Consider the following 20,231-nt stretch of genomic DNA (forward strand, 5'->3'; position numbering starts at 1 on the left):
AGAACACAAAGAGAAAACTATTCCTCACATTCCTGAGCTGACAGATAACACCAGCATAAAAGCTGGTCCTGTAACCGCCTCAAATTCCTCTCACATGATTTGCTGGAATAACTAAACCCCACCCAGCGGAGTTGTGAGACTCTTAGCAGCACTACTGTACACAGTTACTGTGTAGGGTTTCAGTTGTATCATTAGTATTTCTCCCAGAAAAATATTTATTCCCTTACAGTCTCCTCAGAAAGAATGGTGTAGGCTAGAATCATCTTAACAAGTGAAAAGAATTCAGAAAGGTCATATGCACTTGAAAAAAGCAAGTCTGCACTGCAAGTCCTCCGACATTTGAGTATTCCTGCAAAAATAACTAATACAAACATACAATATTAAATACCTACATGGATCCAAGTGATCACACCCACCAATGATGACAGTAAAACTACAGATTAGACATGCATCTTCTACCTCAAGACGATGCTGATCCTGACAATACACGCATATGTCAGTGGAAAACAAAGGTACCTGGCAACTGACAAACACTGCCATACCGAGGTAACTACTGAACTACAAACAGCACTTAAGCCACCTGCACGGCAAGAGAGCTACAAGGATGTAACTCTTGAACAAAACCACATTTGGCCTAGAAATGACCAGTAATAAACAAGCAGACACTCCATGATGTTCAGTGATGTAACTTACATCCCTCTACAAAGGTTTGCTGACTCCTACACAGAGCACTTTGTTTTACTGAATCCAGATTCCAGCAATACAGTGCAATACATAACCAGACCTGTGCCTTTCACATGCCTGCCAAAGTTCTGTTAGGGCAGCATGCACCAAGATAAATGCCCAAAAGATTTTTGTCTGGTTGCTGCTGTTTAACACTTTGCATGACAATCTCTCACCACTGGTACCTGTGGGTAAGAGATCTTAATGTGGGGAAAATCTGCTGCTTTAACTGTTCAGCTAATTAAAAACAGGCAGGAGTTGTTTTGGTTTTTTAAACCTTATGTCACTGAGTTATGCAGAAGGAAACAGAGGCTGTTCCATGGACAGCATCCGTCAAAGGCCAAGTAAGCGGTTCAAGGCTTACTACTTGCACAAAAGCAACAAGGAAGGAATAACTCTTAAAACTGCTAAAGATTTATTTTATGCAACATCTGTGCAGCAAGGTGAGCTTATCACAAGACAAGATGGTGAATCACTAACTACTAGGCCTGCTTTAGCAGTGAAGTCCAGCAGCTCTGCATGGGTATGACAGAACTAGCATAAAGACCCTACTGATCCTGGCAACAAGCAGCAGGAACTAAGGATAACTAGTGACAGGGAACATCAAGGACAATGAAGCAGTGTTCAACAGGTTTCAAGACCCTTCTACGTGTTCCTTGTCCTGCTTGTTGGCCTACATAAAACTTCTCAAGCTAGAACTGCAAAACATTTCTGATCAGGTACAATCCTACAGCAAGTTTCCTTTTAGGTACCCTGCAGTATGTACTGGGACTAGGACTAAGACAGAAGTCAAAATCCCCACCTTCTCATCTCTGCAGGTGAGTCACCCCCACCCAATACTGCTCACCTCACCTTGAGTTTGCAGAGCACTTGTGTTGTCTGTGAACTCTATAAAAAAGAACAACACTCCTACTGGAAGGATCTTCTGTTTTAAGGAAGTTTTATCAAGCTAACTGCTAGTGACAGAATTTTGAACTCCATTTAAAATCCATGCTAAGTAACCATTAAACCCTCTCCACATCTGACTGGTGCAAGAAGCGCACACATTAAAACACAGAAGGTGTCACAAGCTGTCAATACAGGCCAAACCTCCTACAGGGTTAGGCCAGTTTGCTTGAAATGAAAATAATCATTGCTCTGTAATACACTAAGTATTAGTTCAAATTGCTTGAGTTGTCATGTTAAGAACATCAAGAAGCTATTTCAGACTCATTCTTTTAATTGGAAGAAAATATGTGAGGGCAGAAACAAGAGAAAGACGTAATAGTACTCCTGGACCTCCAATTTATGTTCCAGCTGCATCTCCCCATACGATTTTTCAAACCTTTCAGTTTCAGCCCTAAACTTACAATTTATGTTCTACATAAACAGATCTAACAGATCCCTAAAGATCACAAATCAGAGTTTCCACCTGTAGATCACAGCTGAGCGGGCCAAGAAGCAACCGACGGCCACATTTCAACCCAGCTTTGAATAAACAAGCGGCTCAACATCAGAATTGCAGATCATGACGATAAAAGCAGAGTATTCCAGAACAATTAGCAGTCAGCTACAGAGAGACTGTGTTTGCAATAACCCACAGGTGCCTGCTCTGAAATCCTCACAGATGTTGGGAAAAAGAATGAGAATTTACAGGTACCGGGCTGGAGAAAGTTTGGCAAGGGCAGGCTCCATATGGGAATTCTCCTATTCAAGGCAATAAATCTTCTCTGACTGAAAGCACCAGAACACAGACAAGGAATCTTTCAGTGCTTTGTAAATTATGAAAAACACACGGGACCAAAATGAACACTCTGCTCAGTAAAGCAAGAGAAATAAGAGATACTTAATAATTCTGATTGGAATTCTCAACGTGAATGAGATACTTAAAAGATGGTAATATAAAAATGTGTTGCTCTCACAGAAAAGATCTCAGTCAGTCAATTTCCACTGGCTGGCACAGGAGGGGTGTGGACGGTACCATTAATCAATCAGTTCTACTCACTTACTCACAATACGACAATCAAAATTAATGATTGAAGGGCGCTGGAAAGGGCAGGTGAGTGCTTGAGTCAACTTATAATGATTTAAAGAAAGCATATTAAAACAGCAGTGAAATGAGAACAGCAGGTAATCTTAGTTACAACCTTAAAGCCAGAGTAAAGCTTTAGTGAATTTTTTCACTCCCCCCAACTACATTGCTTTTAACTGAAGACAAATTGTCAGCATTTTTGTAATGTACTAAGTTAAAGTCATTACCCTGACAGTGCCAGGAAGTCTAATTTCCTGTAGCAGTACCACAAAGATTTATAAGTGAATTTAAACACTCACCTTCTGGAATAGAAAATCCATCATCAGCATCAGGCTACATGGAAAGCGACTGAGGATTTCAGACAACGGAGAAAGAAGAATTTCACCTGCTGACAAGTTCACCCAAAATCTCATTCCCTGCCTACATACGCTGCTGACCAGGGTAAGTGTACACACAAAGCTGAGCGTTCAGACAAATTCAGCTCTTCTGTGAGGTCCCTACTGCAACAAAATAGACTTGTTCAACTAGAAGCAGCTTTAGGACTAGTTCAGCATTTCTGCTTGACTCTCTCCTAAGCTTATGTTCGTGCTAAAATGGAAGTAAGATTAAATAATCACAATGGAAAGACAGATGAATAACCACTTCAGTAACTGATTTAAAGGAGAGAACGAGTTAGCTCATCCACTAGGCTGAAACATACCTGCACGTCTCCTTATGGCTGAAAACTTTCAACCCCCTAATGATATGAACTGAAATCACAGTTGAACTTGAACACCCAAAGCACCTTAACGGATCTACTTTTATGCCATTAGATTTATGTGTGTGTAAACAAGAAGCCATGAGATCTGCTTAAACCAAATAGCAAAGAGGTCTGGATTTAATTAGTAATAACCTGCTGATTCCATATAAAAAACTGTTTTGCTCTTCTGGACTTTCTTCTCCCACATTCCAGCACTGATGAACAGAGGCAGACAATCCAACACTTTCACATCACGAAGATTAAATGTTACAACCTTTATAACATCTTCAGAGGGCTGACACATATCAATGCTGATTCTTTTCAGAAAACCTTATCGCACAGTCTGCCATCTGAGACACTGCTTTCCACTGCACAGATATGATTAATCCTGATCTTCCCCACAATGCACAAGCCTCCTGTCACTATTCCTGCTCAGAAATAAGGACTTTGCGAACACAGCAAAGGGATTGTACTGTGCTATGTTATTTAATGTGTACACAGGAGAAATCCACATTCACACTGTAGTAGTGCAGAAGAGAACATGTTGCAGAGGAGACAGTCAATGCCGCTACCCGTGACCTACTTTATATTGGGGAAGGGATTTCAGCAACATTCCCCCCACCAAAAGCAGCAATTTTTGAAAGTACTAAATTTAGCAAGGTCCCGAGGACAGCATTCATAATTTTTTGTCAGTGCTGTCCTGTTCTCATATGGCTCTATGCCAGCTCTTATAATTTCTCCCCAAAATGTATCCTCTCTCTCTGATTGTCAGAAAAAAATATGCTCCTTTCAACAAAGAGGAAGCAAGAAGCTTCTCTTCCACAATCTTTCCTCATGAGGACAGCAGTACTCTGGACACTGCCAGAGCATATATATATATATATATTTAATATGAGATGAGACAGCTTCTGAAAGCACTGCAAGTTCTCCCATCTGATATTATCCAGTTTACCACAGATAACAACCCTGAATTAGGAGCTTTCCCCTGCCAGAATGCCTAGCACATAAAATTATTAAAGGCTTAGAAATGGTTTCAGGGCTGCTGAAATGGTGTGCTGCAGTAAAATCTGATTTCCATTAAAAAACCAAGAGCAATCAAAAGAAAAGGAGACTCTAGTTCATCATTTTGAAAAAAAGAATTGCCTTCATTCATTCATTCCTCTCCAGCACAAACAATTCCAGGGGGAAAAAAAAAAAAACCAACCCAAAAAACCCACCACAAAACCCTAGCATTTAAACTGGGTAGTAACTCAGAAAACCTTTTGGACTGTTCAGGATCTGAACATGTTCCTCAGCTGTCTTGAACAAAGACTGAGGAAACCTCTGCCTCCCACACAGACACCCACCAGCCCCCACCCCCAAACTAAAAATGACAGGAGCTTCTGTTTTTATGCTGTTTGGCTACAGGACAGGCAGAGATTCCTGCAATTAAAGTAATTTAGAGACTAAAGAAAGTTTCCAGAGATGATAGAAAATAGGTCTGAACTGGTTCATGCTTCTAGTTTGTGTTTGTTCAAGTGATCATAAGCACACAATCAATTAAGCTCAGTGATTGTACCCGAGATTATTTTGTAACAAAATCATGATGTCAGGTTCTTGAAACCTCATCTTTAGATCCACCTGATAAGCACCATGGATGCTGACTATAAGATTACAAGAAACTTAACAACACTGCATCCCAATATTTGTTAACTACCGCAACGTTAATTTGCTGTGTCGCATGAGCAAACCTTATTACTGCAGTTTCATTTGCCCACAAAGATTCCAGCTGAAAACTCACTTTAATATGGCTTTAATAATACATGAAAGAGATTAATCTATAATTGTTGATTTTTGAAATAGCACTTCATTGTGTCACTCAAACTGAGTGCTTTTGATCATTAAAACTTGCATGATTTTTCAATCTTCGGAATGAGGTTCTGTTTCAGCTGAGAGCTAATCTCATCAGAGCCAATTATACTCTATGGCATAGATCTGACCGGAGCTTTTAAGGGTTTTAAAACCACAATTTTATTTTTCTTACTGAAATTCTTACTGAATTTCTGTAATTACTGAACAATTCAAAGTCCTAGCAATGTTGTTAGAACCTTTAGTATCCAGGAACCCTTATGTAAACCAGATGCTTAGCAGTAAACTACTATTAAAAAAAAGTGAACACAATTCATTTTTTGCTCCTAGCACAAAAGCGAATAGTTTTTCACACCTTTTTCCATGCCAAAGGGGCTCTTTCAAAATGCTGTGTGATTAACCTCCTGACCTAAACTAGCATGAGATATGTAGTCTATTCAACTTAGATCAAATGAGGGCATCTCAAAATTGTTGAACAGAACCTCTTCATGAGTGTGTGATTTCTAGCAGTTGAACACGATAGTGAGCTGTGTAAGCTCAGACAGATCCATCTCCCATCAGATACGCCCCAACACTTGCACCACTAACAGAGCCATGTGAAAGATTTTTATCTTAAAGTTATGCAAGTTCTATTTCTTTGCAGAAATCCTCGATTTCCATCATTCCCCTTTAGTGGCACCTGCATTCTGATCACATGTAGGAATGAATGAAAGTGCTGAAGCCCTCACTGTATTTTGTTTCCTTCTTTTTCTGCAACCTTAAGATGTCTCCTTGCTCTGCAATGTAATCAACGCCCAGCCCTGAACTGCTGGCATGGAAGTGAAGGCTGGTTGGGAGAAATTTCCTGCTGTTCTCCAAACAGGATGGCATTGCACCTTCTAAGAAGTGCCTCAGTATCTTCTGCAATAATGCACCAGATGAAAAATTGTATTTAAACATTAGCCTAGAAACTGTACCCATTGTAAAGGCTATCTGTAAACTGATCCATCTATATATTAGGATTAGTTTACATTATCATCAGAGCTTCACTGCCCATGAATTTAAATGAGAATGCAGCACTTTATATATATAATTATTAAACCATTACTATGAGTACATGTCTAAGGATGTTAGATAGGGCCTCTGCTGCTGCCCTTAGTTAACAGTAAGGAAACTGCAGCACAACTGAGTTGATTCAATCAAGATCTCTGAAGTAGCATAACTCAGGTATCCCAAGTCCAAGAATCTCCACTGAGTCACACTGTCTCTTTATACTCTCTGAAATTGTACAAGCAATGCAGAAAGAGTTTAAGATTTTCCTTCTGAAGAATACTCAGGTAGTTCTGGGTACTCACAGATCACTAAGGTGACACTGTTATGGGAGAGCTTTTCCTGCAAGGCTCTGTTGACAGGGTGGCACCTGTGGTACTGCAGCAGTTGCCATGACAATGGCTGAATCTTTGCAATGACATTGCACTTCAAATGAAAACTGGTGCAAGTCTCAAACTGTCCAATGCTGCAAGAAGTCTGATGAGATCCCAAATCACCTCCTAATCTGCAATTAAAGAGAGTACCATGCATGCAGGAAGGGAATACAGATTGTTTGTGAAAGGCTTCACCTCTGTCAGAGCTGAAATACAAAAGTGCAATGCAGAAGAGTTTTCTGTGAACCTCCAAATTTTGGAAAACTACAACTACTACTCACTACAGACAGGGAGGAATACTGTATTCAGAAGACTGCCAGCAAAGACAAAAAAAATTGAACTCATTCCCTGCCATTACTCTCCAATTTGTCAGAACAATGAAGAACTACAGAGGTGCCAGGGAAGGGAAAAGGTTAGTGACATGTACACTCACCTAATGCATTTCACACCTCCTCACATTCGCAGCTAGGGCTGGTGATTTGCAAATGGGAGTTGTAAAGGAAGAGAGTATGCACTCACTCCTCTATGGAGTTACAATCTCCTAACTGCAAATGAGATGGATTTCTACAGGATTCCACCAGTTCAGCAGCTTTATATAAAAGCTGGTTATATCCACTATTGAGAACTAGATAACAGCAAGCACTGACACATCCATTATTTCAATTATATGAATACAAAAGAAAGAGATCAGCCCGATATGCTCAAGTCTCAAGTCCCCTTTAAGAGCCCCCAGCTCCCTGGCTACTTGCTATTTCCAAAATCACAAACATTTGCATTACCTTTTGCTGCTTCAGACCGTTTAGGCAAATCAAGTGTATCAAAATTCCTGTCCAAATCTCCATTCTTCTTTCCTGTGCAAAAAAAGAAAGACAACGTATGGAAAAGACTGTCAGCATACTGACAGGTAAGTTACTATCATGTGCATCTACAAGATGATAGAAGATATAAACTCAGAATATAAATCACAGATCATTACCCATATTTGTACATATCTGACTTGCAATCCAGCTGCATAGCTGTGGTTTTAGCATGAGCAACTCAGGGACAAAAATCCAATCTACTTTCTGGTTGATCCTCAAACATGCTTAGCACTAGCATTTCAGCGGGTCTTAAGAGTGCTTAAAATCTTGGAAAATTGTGCCATTTCCTTTCTTGGCAAAGCTATGCCTCTCCCTCAGAAGCCCAGTATTTACTTGTTATTTTCAAAGAGGAATATTGATCTGAAGCTTAGCTAAAGCATAAACTGAGCAGCAGAGAAAAAAACAGGCTTGCCTTGCAGCCTCTATTCTCATTGCAACTATCAGGCAGGAAGTCCTAGATTTAATATATTGTACAGACAGCAGCCAACAACTTAACCTTGAATTGCCCTTCAATCAATAAAGTGACATTTTGACTATTTATTAGAAACTAATGGAAATAATTCCATATTTTTGCTAAGAGATAGTTTGAAACCACTATGTCAGCTTCAATTCGTGAAATCCTTCATAAAAAGCAGAACAAAACTTGGACTTCAGTTTTAGTTAGGTTGGGAATTCAAGGTTCTGTAAACAGCTGGGGAGGGAAGGGTTAGTTTCCACCCCCTCTTCTCCAGCAAGGAGACACACTGCCTTGGGTAAGCCAGCAGTGATGCTGTGGGACAGGCAAGCACCTTGCCATCAGAGAAGTACTGACAGACAGAGGGTTGGAAGTGCAGGAATCTGCACGGCTCCCGAGGACAGCAGTGTACAATTTCGCTTTCCCAAATTATTTTGAGGGGGTGAAAAATTCCAGTTACTTAGTCCCTCTCCCTCAAGAGCAGGGAAGGCAGGTGCAACGGGGTGACTTCAGAACACCACAATTTAAGCTGCCAGAGGTAGCTTTTGCACAGGGACTCTACCAGGCTGTCAGTGCAGGTTTACAGGAAAGGCAGAAGTCTCCACCAGTCAGGATACTTAAAAGCAAACAGGAAAATGGTCCTTGAAAACGCAGCATGGAGAGTAGTCTGACTCTTGACTGGGAATATGTCATGAAAGGGGAAAGGCCAATCCCTGCCCTGTTATAGCAGGGAGCCAGTACAGCATCTGCACAGTGAATTCAATGGGCTGCTCTGCCCTTCCCCTTGACAAAAGGACAAACTTATGCGGTACTTTATAGACAAGAAATAGGGCTTTTACATACTGATATGAATATTCAGAAATAACATCAAGAGGGGGAAAAATAAAAATCAACCCCAAACCTCAAGGTGGTATTCCATCCCTTCCCTTCAGGAATAGCACACAGTTTTGTTTTGAAATGCCAACAGAGAATACCAGCCAACTGTAACTACTGTGCACAACAAAACATGCGTCTAGTTCTGTTCAGATGAAGTAATTTGCTTGAAGTATGAAAAAGCCCATCTAAGCTGCCAAAAGGTCATGCAGCCAGGTACCACGCCACTCCATTGAAACGTTTCTAAAGGAAGGGACAGGAACTAGCTGCACTTTGCAGCCCTCCAAGTGTTCACTCCAGGGAAGAATGAGAAACACATTGCTTTGGGAACCAAACAGCAGAAAGAAAACATGCTGTGCATCAAAGGACACTGCATTTCATAATGGCAGCTGAACCCAGTTACTGGCTGCAAACCCTTGTTGACCCTTCAGAGCACTGACAGGAAAAAGCAGGGCAGTGGGGAGGAAGCACTGAAGGAAGTCAGTCAGTCAGTCTTGAGGAAAGATTACAGACTTAGGGCAGACCATGAAATGTGACTCCATCTTATCTACAAGTAGGACAAACTGTTTTTTCCATGTGACCCTGAATTTCATGTCTCTGGCATTAGCTAGTTCAAACCTCTGAACATTTACTCGGGAGAGCCAGAGCTTATTCAACAGAACTACTCATTTCAGAATTTCACTCTATAATTTAAAGGTTGGAGTTTGGTTCTTCTGTTAGCCCTGCAGAACTGACATGGCACAGAAACAGCTCCTTTCTTTCTAGTGCAACGTTAGTAAGCAGTATGTATTTGTGCACAACTTTTTACGGAAGAGATTGTCCAGGAGAGCAGTGTTGGCTGCTACATCTTTTGAGCTCGCAGTGCAGAGGCAGCTGCCTATTTACTAAGCCATCTTTCATTAAGACAGCACACTCCACCTGTGCTCTGGGATCTTCAATTGCCGTGTCTCAATTTCTGGGCCAGACTGCAAATATTGGCCATCTTCTATGAAGCCTTCGCTAGTTTGTCTCTCAGCCCTCTGAGAAACTAACCCACCTCACAGGCAAAACCAGTCTGTTCAAACCAGAAGCTACCAGCTGTTTACAAATGGAAGCAATTCCAAACACAGAGCTCTGACCAAGGGAATTTCAACTCTACAAATTACTTGCTTCATCAAATTGAGCAAGGGCCAAGTTCAGAAATACTGGAAGCACCTACATTTTCAGGGCTATCCTCTAGAGAGAAGGCTATCAAGCTGTAAGATGACTCCAAAAGAAATCCATCTAGAAGGGAAAAGTTTCAATCTGCAGCCCAACAGGTGTTTTTCCCATTTGATTTCCGCAGGACCAACAAATATTGGTTTGGAGTTTCTAAAAAGGTGAACAATTTAGCAAGTTCAAGAGCCTACCTATTACAAACCTCTCAACGAGCCATCCCCTGGCCTGACCAATATAACGAGAAAACCAGCTTCTGCAGGTCTGAACACCCTCCTCTGCCACTCGAGCCTGTCAGTAATGCTAGTGCATGGGGATGCCGAAGTGACCATACCAGCAGCAGGAAAGAAGTTTAAGACCCTGGTTTTGTACATTTCAGTTTCTGCCCTTCTATGCATCTCCCTCATTTCCAAGTTTTCCAGCCTGTGCCAGAGCAAAGACGATGCTGTTGGATCAAGCATAGCTCCAAACTTTGCCAAGAGACAGACAGCTTTGAACATGCCTGCTGACAGGTCTGTTTTATGAGACCTGGCTGTAGGAACTGGCACAGCACTCTGCTTTGGGAAAACTGCCTGACATGAGGCTTGCTTGTGCAAGATGCAATTTACAGTCTTGAAACAGTGGGATTAAAATTCTTTCCCTCTCCCCCCCACTACTTTTCATTATGTAAGAAACAACCAAAACATGACCTTCGGCATTTTCAATCTGCCAGAAACTCCGTACAGACTTTGAAGTATGACCCAGCATTATTAACCACTAATGTTGTTGATCTTTGTCAAATGTCGTTTTGCTTTACAGGATAATCAAAACAGCTATTCAGCTAGACCATTTTTGCTGAAGTACTAATTCCCAAACGTTTTCTTTCTAGTTAAAAAAATAGTTGAAGGGAAAGAGAGTCTTCCTAACAACTCCCCCTTCCCCCCTGCAACGGCCAACACTGCACTCGTTAATACACCCCCACTGAACCGGACTGCAGCGGAGTGACAGAAAGCAAGGGCTGAGCTCCGCCTTGCCAACATGCCCACCCTCCCCAGGCTCACCAGCCACACCTGGAACCCCTGTCACACGGATCACTACTGAGCACTATTTTCTGGGTGGAGCAATTGCAGTGATTCCCCCCTGCCCCAACATCTCTCCTGTGGCTCAACCCTTCAGAACCCACTGATTTGCAGGAAGTGTCACAAAGTGAAAACGACCCTGCCTTTACTCCCGAACCAGTCTCAGTAACACTCAGAGCCAAACAACTTCCCAAGCGAGAAGCTAGGGAGGCAAACTTTAGCCTCAGCCTTGTGTATTCCAAGTGCAATTTTACTTATTGTGCTGGGGTGAGAAACCAAGGGGTGTATCCCCTGAGGCATTTACTGGGGATAGCTTCATCTAGCTAGTCTGAGTGTCAATAACAAAGATGCAGCAGCCCAGGCACCTGCCCCAGAAGACAAAATACCAAGGATCCCTGAGAATACACATCCCAAGCTGCTGAGTCTTCACAGCTACTGCTACCCAGACCAGCCATCGAAGTGGTACTTAAGATTGCTGAGGGAACTCACACACTTAGGTGTTCCCTCTCTCATGGGGTTATCAGGCCAGCTGCACATCGATTACCTTACTTCATGCACATCAGGAGTGAATAAACCCTTATCTTTTCTGCTGTCTGTGTGGGAAGACCAAACTGCAAACGCTCAGTCAGAGGACTTCCATGCCTACTGAAATGAACAGGAGGATGCACTGGAGGAGTAGAGGAGAAGGTGAATGAACGAGACCATGATCTCAGTAATTAGCCTTGCATGTAAAAGCTGAACAAAGCATATTATGGCGATGATGAAAAAGTATTGCAAAGACTCACCTTGATTGAACCACTCCTCTAATTACCAGAAAAGCAGCAAAAATTTACAGGAAGGAAGAAAATACAAAGGAACAGTCACAAAGATGCAGAATTTCACAGAATAGGTTCAAAACCTGAGTACAAGAATACTACAGAAGTTTCATCAATTAAAAAACCAAACCAAACCAAGATACTTTACTTTCTCCCTTTTGTTCCTGCTGAAAAAAAAGCCCAATCTTTCTCTGCACACCTTTTTTTTTTTTTCTTTTCTTCCTCTTTTCATTAAATGAAAAGGTGCTCACAGGATTGAGGGGACAGAAGGACGACTACCCCTTTGCAGAGGTGTTTGAAATGCTATGATCAATGACCATGAAATAAAATAAAATAAAGATGGAAACACTGCAAGATTAAGTGAAAAAGAGGTGGAGAGAACTGATCTATTTTAAAGTCCTAGACTGAGAAAATTAAGGCAGGTTCAGACCAGGTGTTCACATAGATTTTACAGTGAGAAAAGGAAGCTTCTTTTATGATTTTAAAAGCACATTTTTTAATGGATTTTTATTTTTTTAAAAACAACAGTTGCCTGTCCCCTTCTATCCTTCTGATCTACATACTACCAGCTGTGAGCTCAGCGTTACTACCAGTTGATTCCCCTCTAGAGAACAGCACACTTTAAGAAGAGCGCTGCAAAGAGGGGGAAACAAATATGTTAAAATATACTTCAGAAATTGTCATTTCCTGCTGAACACAGAGAGCTAAACCCAAGCTGTCATGGAGAGCCTGCATTGCTTGCTGAAATCCACAGGTTCATCCTCAGTGTCATACGATTTTGAAATCGATTTGTCCAAAAAGACAGGATCAGATGCTTTGGCTGATAAACAGAACCTACCAGGGCACACGGACACAGAAGGTACAGACAGGCCGGCCCCTGAGGAAGCAGGCAGCCCCTCGCCAAAGGACAGCCACCTGAGAGCGCTCTCTTCACTGTCATCAGGAGGAGGATGACAGTTCTCAATCAGCACGCTCCTCTCCTCCTCCCACAGTGCACACTTATAGCTTTTATGTCTAAAAGTGTTTTCACTGACTGTGTTGCTCTCAAGCAGCAGAACAACAGGGACTGCAAGTGGCAGGGAACAGGCTTGAGTCAGCACATGTTCAAGGTTTCCAAAGGATATCACACTGAGGTTTTTAGTCATTCACTGTGAGAACAGGCTGGCCAGGCAAGTAAAATTCTTTCTTCAGTTTTCCCCCCAGACATTAAAAGATTCCCATCAGTTTGTTATTTTATTATTTTTTTAAACACAGTTTAAATGCAGTTGATGACAGGCTAGTCTGCAAAAGCAAGTTCACACTGTGATGACTTCCCTATAACACACACAGAAACACGTAACATTGTAATAACACGCACAGGTCAGATCAAAGGAAGAGTAACATGCAGCGCACAGTCTGTCAAGTTCAAACAATTCCACGTTAGCTCTTCAGGACCAAAACCTTCCTTAGACCTGGCTTAAATAGTAAGCCAGGGTGTGAGTACACATGAATGAGGAGAATGGAGCCTAGACAGAAAATGGGTTAATTATCTCTGAATTCAGTCTAGAATAGTCATTCCTCTAAAACAACAAAGAAAATGGATGTAATTTAAGTGTCTCTTTCTAAAGGAAAGATGGAAAGGAGGTTACTGAGACCATTAATCCTCTCTCATAATGAAATTAATTTGCAACACATGTGCTCCAGAGGAGAGAACAGGTCTAAAAGTGACTGACAATTAAAAGCTATAAAATCATGTTTGCAATTTAAATTACTGAAAGAGTGACAGAATTGGGAGGTTGTACGTTTTGGCTGTGAGTGGGAGGGTAGGCTTTTAGTTTATTTTCAAATGTGAGAGACCGGAGGCATGGAAGACATACAGACAAGAAAGACAATAGTGCATGGGGATGAACGCATGCTGGCCTGGCTTCCAGAGTGACACATGCTGTGCAGCCAAGCAAGTGGACTAAGCATGGATTTGACAGATGCAAGAACACAACAATGCAGAGGAGAGGTAGCGCACATCCACCTTTGTCCAACAGCAGAGCGTCATCTATCAGCATGCAGCACTCTTACTTAAAGCCAAGTAAAACTATAGCAATTGCGGAAAAAATTCCCAAATATCTAGTAGTAATGCAACAAGGGAGATGAACACATGCCACAACGCTACAAACACATACCTCCAAGAACCACAACATTCTAGACCAGTATGATGAATGTGCTTTCAAGAGCAGGCCTACACAGCAAAATTTACGCTCAAACCCACTTCCAGCTCTTGAGCTCTCTGCAACACCTACCTTTAGCTTTTTTTCCACCAAAACAACCAGCATCATCTTTCTTCTTCTTCTGAGAGCCTCCCGTGCTTGTAGTCTGACTGGCATCTAGTTCTTGGTACTTATCAGCTCCAGGGACCTCTTTGTGGACATGGTAGGAAAGGTTCCGCATGATGCACACACAGTTCTCCACAGACTGTTACAGAGAAATTTATGTTATAGTAAGTACTGCACCCTCTTATTTGCAAACCATTATATTATACAGTGGAGGGTTTCAGGGAATTAAAAAGAAGCCCACCTGCCCCAGGGAAAGAATGTAGCTTTCAAAGGAGATTTAGCCAAGACCCCTAAAATTAAGATTCATTCTTGTTCTAAACCCAATTTTATTCTTCCAAAAGTGAAGTGCCTCATAAATAGCACCCATTCAAAATGAAAACTCTCTAATCTAGAATACCACCTGATCTTACATAAAGAATATAATTCACCAGAAGATCAAAACACACACCAGAAAGTGATCACATAAGGATCTTATTTTAATACAAGCCTCTCTCTCTCATTCTTCCAACCTTTAAGATCCCCAAGGGGCCCACTTTATTAAATTTTCTCTGGGTCAAAACCTAGGCCTTGTGAGGATTTCAATGAGAACACACGTTGTCCTGTAGTAATAGCAAATCCACAGCACATCAGGTTCTGACAAGAGCAATGCTCTGTAGGTTGCAGTGGAAACCACCAGGTAGTTACAAAATCCACTTCCAAAATTACCTGATTAAGTGACAGGGCTTTATAATTCCCTTGTACAGTCCATCGCATGGTAGGCCTCGAATAAAATAATGATGCTGTACAAGCCTTACTGGTGTTATGAAGCAATACCGTACTCTTTCTTTTTTAGAGAGGTTAAAGGTATGATATTCCTTATGCATATAAATACGCTTTTAAGCGCCACAGGATGAGATGATGATAAAAACAGATTAATCAAAATCTGCACTTAAAAAAAAAAAGCCACAATGAAAGGGCTGCAAGTGTGACAACATACCTTAATGTCTAAGCACTACAGTTGTTAAGAGATGGTGCTGAATAAAGTCTTTAAAATGGGAACTGCCTCCTTTGCTGGTATTGTGCAAAGCACAATACAACGGGACTCAATTCTGATTTGGAGACTGCACTTATAAATGTCAATTAAGTAATGCAGAACAATAGCAATAACATCACTGGCAATAATAAAGGACTACTCTCCCCACCTATCACAACCACTTGCTTTTGCTCACCTCATCAGCCACACAAGGTAACACAGCAGCATCATACTGATTCCCCCATCAGGACTAGCACGGATATGACAGAGATGAGAGGAAAATAATTACTGTATTTTCTGAGGTAAGCACAATCCCCTTCTGATACTAGCAAATAAGCGTCAGATCCCAGAGCAACACTTCAGCCTAAATTAATGGAAACATCCATTAAATTTTAATACTCAAATTCACCTTATTATCTGTATCCTTCTTGCCAACTGCAGACTGTAGAGCATGAAGAAGGGCATCCACCAAGCCATCACACTCTCTTAGCCTTCTGCGTGCTTCTGCTCCATCGGAACTTACGTTCCTAACAGGAGAGATTTAAAAGAAAATTTAGGCATCTAACCTTCACCATAAAGCTGAAGGTGTGTCGATTTATACTACAATTATTAAGAACTCATTACCTCGGATGAACAATTTGGAGGCAAAGTAGTCTGACAAACCTATTATATCTCAGTAAAATATGGACAATACATATCTACAACTCCCTGAATCTGAACAAATAGGGGAACACACTCAGAGGTGCCTACACACACATTCTTCTGAGTTGCTGGTGGGTCAGTGATATACATTAAACTGGACAGGAATTTTCAGAGCGACCAATATGCAAACTAAAAATTTAATTTCACAGTCAGAGTTTTTAATTTCAAAAATACTTTCACCATCTCAAGAAAAACATGCGAAATCACAAGACTGCTCAGCAGTATTCATGACCACAGAAACTGAAAAATGAAAACGATTAAAAACAGGGGTCAAATAAGCTGTATTTAATCTATCCATATGCAAAATTGTTCACTTTCTTTGGCCCCCATCTGCTCCAAAAGTCAGATGGGAGTCACCTTGTCCAAATGCTGTCTCCTTGACTCCTCAAAGGTTCTTCAAATTGGTTCTGTATCCCCAGATTTCTAACTGGAAGCTACTGCCACCCAGTTTAAAGCCTACGTTTTGAACATGTAAAGGCCACCTTTCACACTGTGTACAGCAGTCTCAGCACAAAGCCTGGATCAGTCATGCTTATGAAGTAAAAGACTCATTCAGTACACTTATAAGGCTTTAAATTTCTCAAAACATTGCACAAGAGAATGGCACAGGTAGAAGATGCGAGACAGAGCACTGAAAAGCTACTCGGAGCTGTTGGAAGTTCCATGTATCAATTACTGCAGAAACTGTCAGAGGGGAGCTATGAACTTAGCCCCCCTTGTCCAGCAAGCATGCACATGACATAATACTGAAGCCCCAGCCTTGCATAAGCATCAACTTGCCATTACCCAATAAAGAAATAAAACTCAAGTAAATTTTCCAAATGCCGCTTACCCCTCCCCCCCCCCTTTTTTTTTTTTGGGTGGTGGTGGTGGTGGGGAATGAAGATTTGTAATAGTGCTCACTGGCAAAATCTACATGGAAAGGTTTCTGAAAGCTGAAACCCACTAATCTCAACACCACCACAGCCGATCTCTCAGCTTTCAGGGTCTTTGAATTCCACTAAGGTTAGTTCTCAAAAGCTCAAGACAGAATCACTACCTTCTACTATCAGGATTGTGCAGCCAATTTTTCTTTTTACCAGTTAGGGGGACTGCCAATCTCCAAGTAATTAACAATCAATCATGGTCCCCTCCCATGTCCCCCCATCACCCAGGCAGGCTGGTATGTTAATTGGTTGCCTAGGAAAATACCACATTTTCTCAGGGACCTCTAAAAATCTGAAGACACTTGACTGTGAGCTGGTTGCTGTAACAGCACATTAGCTTTCAATTAAGAACGCAAATGAAACGCACAGATAAATGAATTCTTTCCCCAAATCCTAACACGCAGCCTCACCCCTAGCAATGGCTTATACAAGGCAGGTAAAGTGGATATTAAAATATGATTCCACAGGATACATGGAAGTGAGAATTCTACATGCTGTTTTTCCATCACCAGTTGTATTAATCCTTTTTTATCAAAAGCCCAAATGTGAATTTTAACGTAAAGTCTTTATGAAACTGAAATTAGAATTCAAATTCTCTGTGATACCTTTCAGAAGTTGTAACAATAAATGATAGCAGCTCCACCTCCAAGCACATCTATTCAAGTGGAACATCACTTACTCAGCTTGAGGGTGACAGAAATGCACTAAAAATGGTCTTATCTGGAGCTGTGTATCACATTTCTTACTTCCTCATTAAGTTTTAGAAATAGAGGGCTAAAATACATAAGGAACACTTGCAGACTTCCAAAAATAAGTAAATGCAAATTTATTTTTTTTTAAAATCCTTCACACCTTTCTTGCCGCACTCCTAAGACATTTTTCTATGGTCCATTTATGCTACCACACTTGTAGCACATTTGTTTTACTGCTTTGGTTATCAACAGCATCACAGCATTTTTTATCCTGCTTTCTTATTTCTTCATCTGTATTAGGATTAATATGAAGGTAGACATCAATAAGGTTATAATTGAAAATGATAACTATAAAAGTGTATCAGTGTGGCTAGCTGATATCACCTGCTTTACCTTCAGCTATAGAAAAATTTACTGAAAATTAATGCCTCAAGAAAAAATTCCCACCTATATTACACATAAATAGGCATCAACGCTCTACAGGATCAAATTAATAGCTAATGCATGCTATGAATAAGTTATCCAGGCATCAAACTTTGCAGTCTTAATGTTGTAACACATCAAAAAAAATAACCTTACGAGCATCTCATGGAGAAACATTTATTCTATAAACACCCAACAATCGTGGGATTCTGCTAGTCCTCCCCTCCTTGGGTAATGAGATTCCTGCATTTCCTTGTCTGTAACTATAACCCCAACCTACTGGAAAGCTCAGCTCATGTTCTCCACAGAAGTCCAGGCAACACAGTTCTCAAAAGACTCAGCCCAGGGAGATCATCACCTGCCTTACAGCATCTGCTCTTTTGCTGCTCCAACAATGCAAAAGGCAGCAAAGATCTCCCAATTCCCATGGGAATATTTACATTTCAGATACATGCACAAGTACACCAAACATCCCAAAGTACTAAGCAAAGGCAGGCACAGGGAAAATGAAGACCGCATGCTTTGAGTAATTTCTCATCTGGCAATCCCAAGAGAAATGCTCCCAGGGTTGGTTTGCATGATCCAGAGCAACCCTCAAAAGCTCCTGCAACCCAGGAAAATGCCAGGTGGCATTTCTGCCCTGGGATGTTAAGACTCTACACTATCTACCTCCTTGAAAAATACCACCCGGCAGTCATCAGCCATAGCCACATCCTGGGTCTTCAGGAGCCACGGCAGCATGGAGACAAAAGTGACTACATGGACAAGAGAGCTAGCGCTAATACTGGTCATTAAAAAGGACAGAAACTGCAATGGAATGGCCAGCCTGATGCTCCACTGAGCAGGGTCAGGAAAAATCTCTCCCAATTTCATATCTGCACTGGAGTTGTTGATGCGTCTTACAGATCTATTATGTGTTATGGAATGAAAGATGTTACTAAGGAAACTTTAAAAGCGAAGTTTCTAAACAGCCTTCTTTCAAGAGTGATGAAAATCAACAAACAGGCGAGAGATTCCAGCAAACCTTAATGGAGGACTTGTAGTTGTCTTACACAGGGTGACACTGCACAGAGGGAATGCAAAGCCTTGCCCAGGGCAGGAACTTCCCGAAACTCATGCAACAGATATGCAATATATGGCACCCAGACTTGAATAAAGTAGAGGCTTCTGCTTTTCACTAAACTTTTCTACACATTATACAAGCATCATTTTATAGCAGAAGAAAATTAATGCTTCATGGATGGTGTGTTTGATAAAAAACACTGAATAGAAAAGGAAGCCAAAACCCTACCTGAGGTGCTTGTTACCTCTTACTTAGGAGCTATGCTACCATGCAACAACTGGAACAGCCCCAAAATTTTGTAGTTAAAACACTCTCAGTGACTTGCTTGCTGGGGCAGCTTAGTATCAAGAACCCCTATAGATGAAGTCAAAGATACTTTTTATGTTTAAACAACTTGAAACAGGAACTCTGCAGCACTTTTGTAGCACTGATGATGGGCAAAATCCTGTTACAAACAAAAATCAAGTTGACTGCCTGTTCACATGGGTGGGAATGGGGAGGAGGAACCACCTGAACTACCGTTACACAGAACAGTGATGAATGATACCTGCCATTCATCTCTGGTGTTCTGTACAGTCTGCTTCCCTTCCCTTGTCTCTTCATCCCCAGGGAGGCCTCTGCTGCTTTCCCTGCTTTTCAATGCTTTTCCAAGAGTCCATTAAATGAAAAAGTGTATTATAAAATCAAGAATAGTATCTTTCTCACATCACACTGCAAAGGGTAATAGAAAGCCTCATGGTGTGCTTACTGTAAATATATACAACACACTCAAAAGAGCAATTCTAGGAGCAAGACATGGAATTACTGTCCATGTTATTCAAAGTACATAGGAAGGAAACCAACTGTATGACTGATTTTATGTAAAACAGTAAAGCACAAGGCTCATTCCAGAGATTTTAAATCCCCAGCAGCCCTTAGCTGGAAAAAGCAACTTGGATTCTTCCTCAAATTCTTGGAGCCCAGACTGTAGACAGGAATAGTGAAAGAGGATTTGTAAGGATGTTCAAATATATGCTTTCCCTGAGAAAACAAAACAGAGAGGCCTAAGTAAATGTTAAATAAAAGTAAATACCTACCAGCATAGAAACACATCAGGCTAGGAATCCAGTCTTGGTATTAAAGACTTCAG

The 20,231-nt window shown here is 41.2% G+C and overlaps 1 protein-coding gene across 10 annotated transcripts in view; it reads right to left on the bottom strand.

The window, feature by feature from the left end:
- Positions 1 to 20,231, bottom strand: part of ARVCF (ARVCF delta catenin family member) — a 295,514-nt gene that overhangs the window by 44,026 nt on the left and 231,257 nt on the right. For 9 of the 10 annotated variants that reach the window (XM_037375833.1, XM_037375850.1, XM_037375823.1 and 6 more), the window contains 4 exons: positions 15,706 to 15,823; positions 14,252 to 14,423; positions 11,949 to 11,966; positions 7,504 to 7,575 (listed from right to left, as the gene is read on the bottom strand). In XM_037375833.1, the coding sequence (XP_037231730.1) occupies positions 7,504 to 7,575; positions 11,949 to 11,966; positions 14,252 to 14,423; positions 15,706 to 15,823 (380 nt within the window). The remainder of the gene's footprint in view (positions 1 to 7,503; positions 7,576 to 11,948; positions 11,967 to 14,251; positions 14,424 to 15,705; positions 15,824 to 20,231) is intronic. The other variant, XM_037375860.1, reaches the window with a different exon arrangement.

This window comes from Falco rusticolus, chromosome 1 (assembly GCF_015220075.1).
Source record: "Falco rusticolus isolate bFalRus1 chromosome 1, bFalRus1.pri, whole genome shotgun sequence".
Classification (NCBI taxonomy): Eukaryota; Metazoa; Chordata; class Aves; order Falconiformes; family Falconidae; genus Falco; species Falco rusticolus.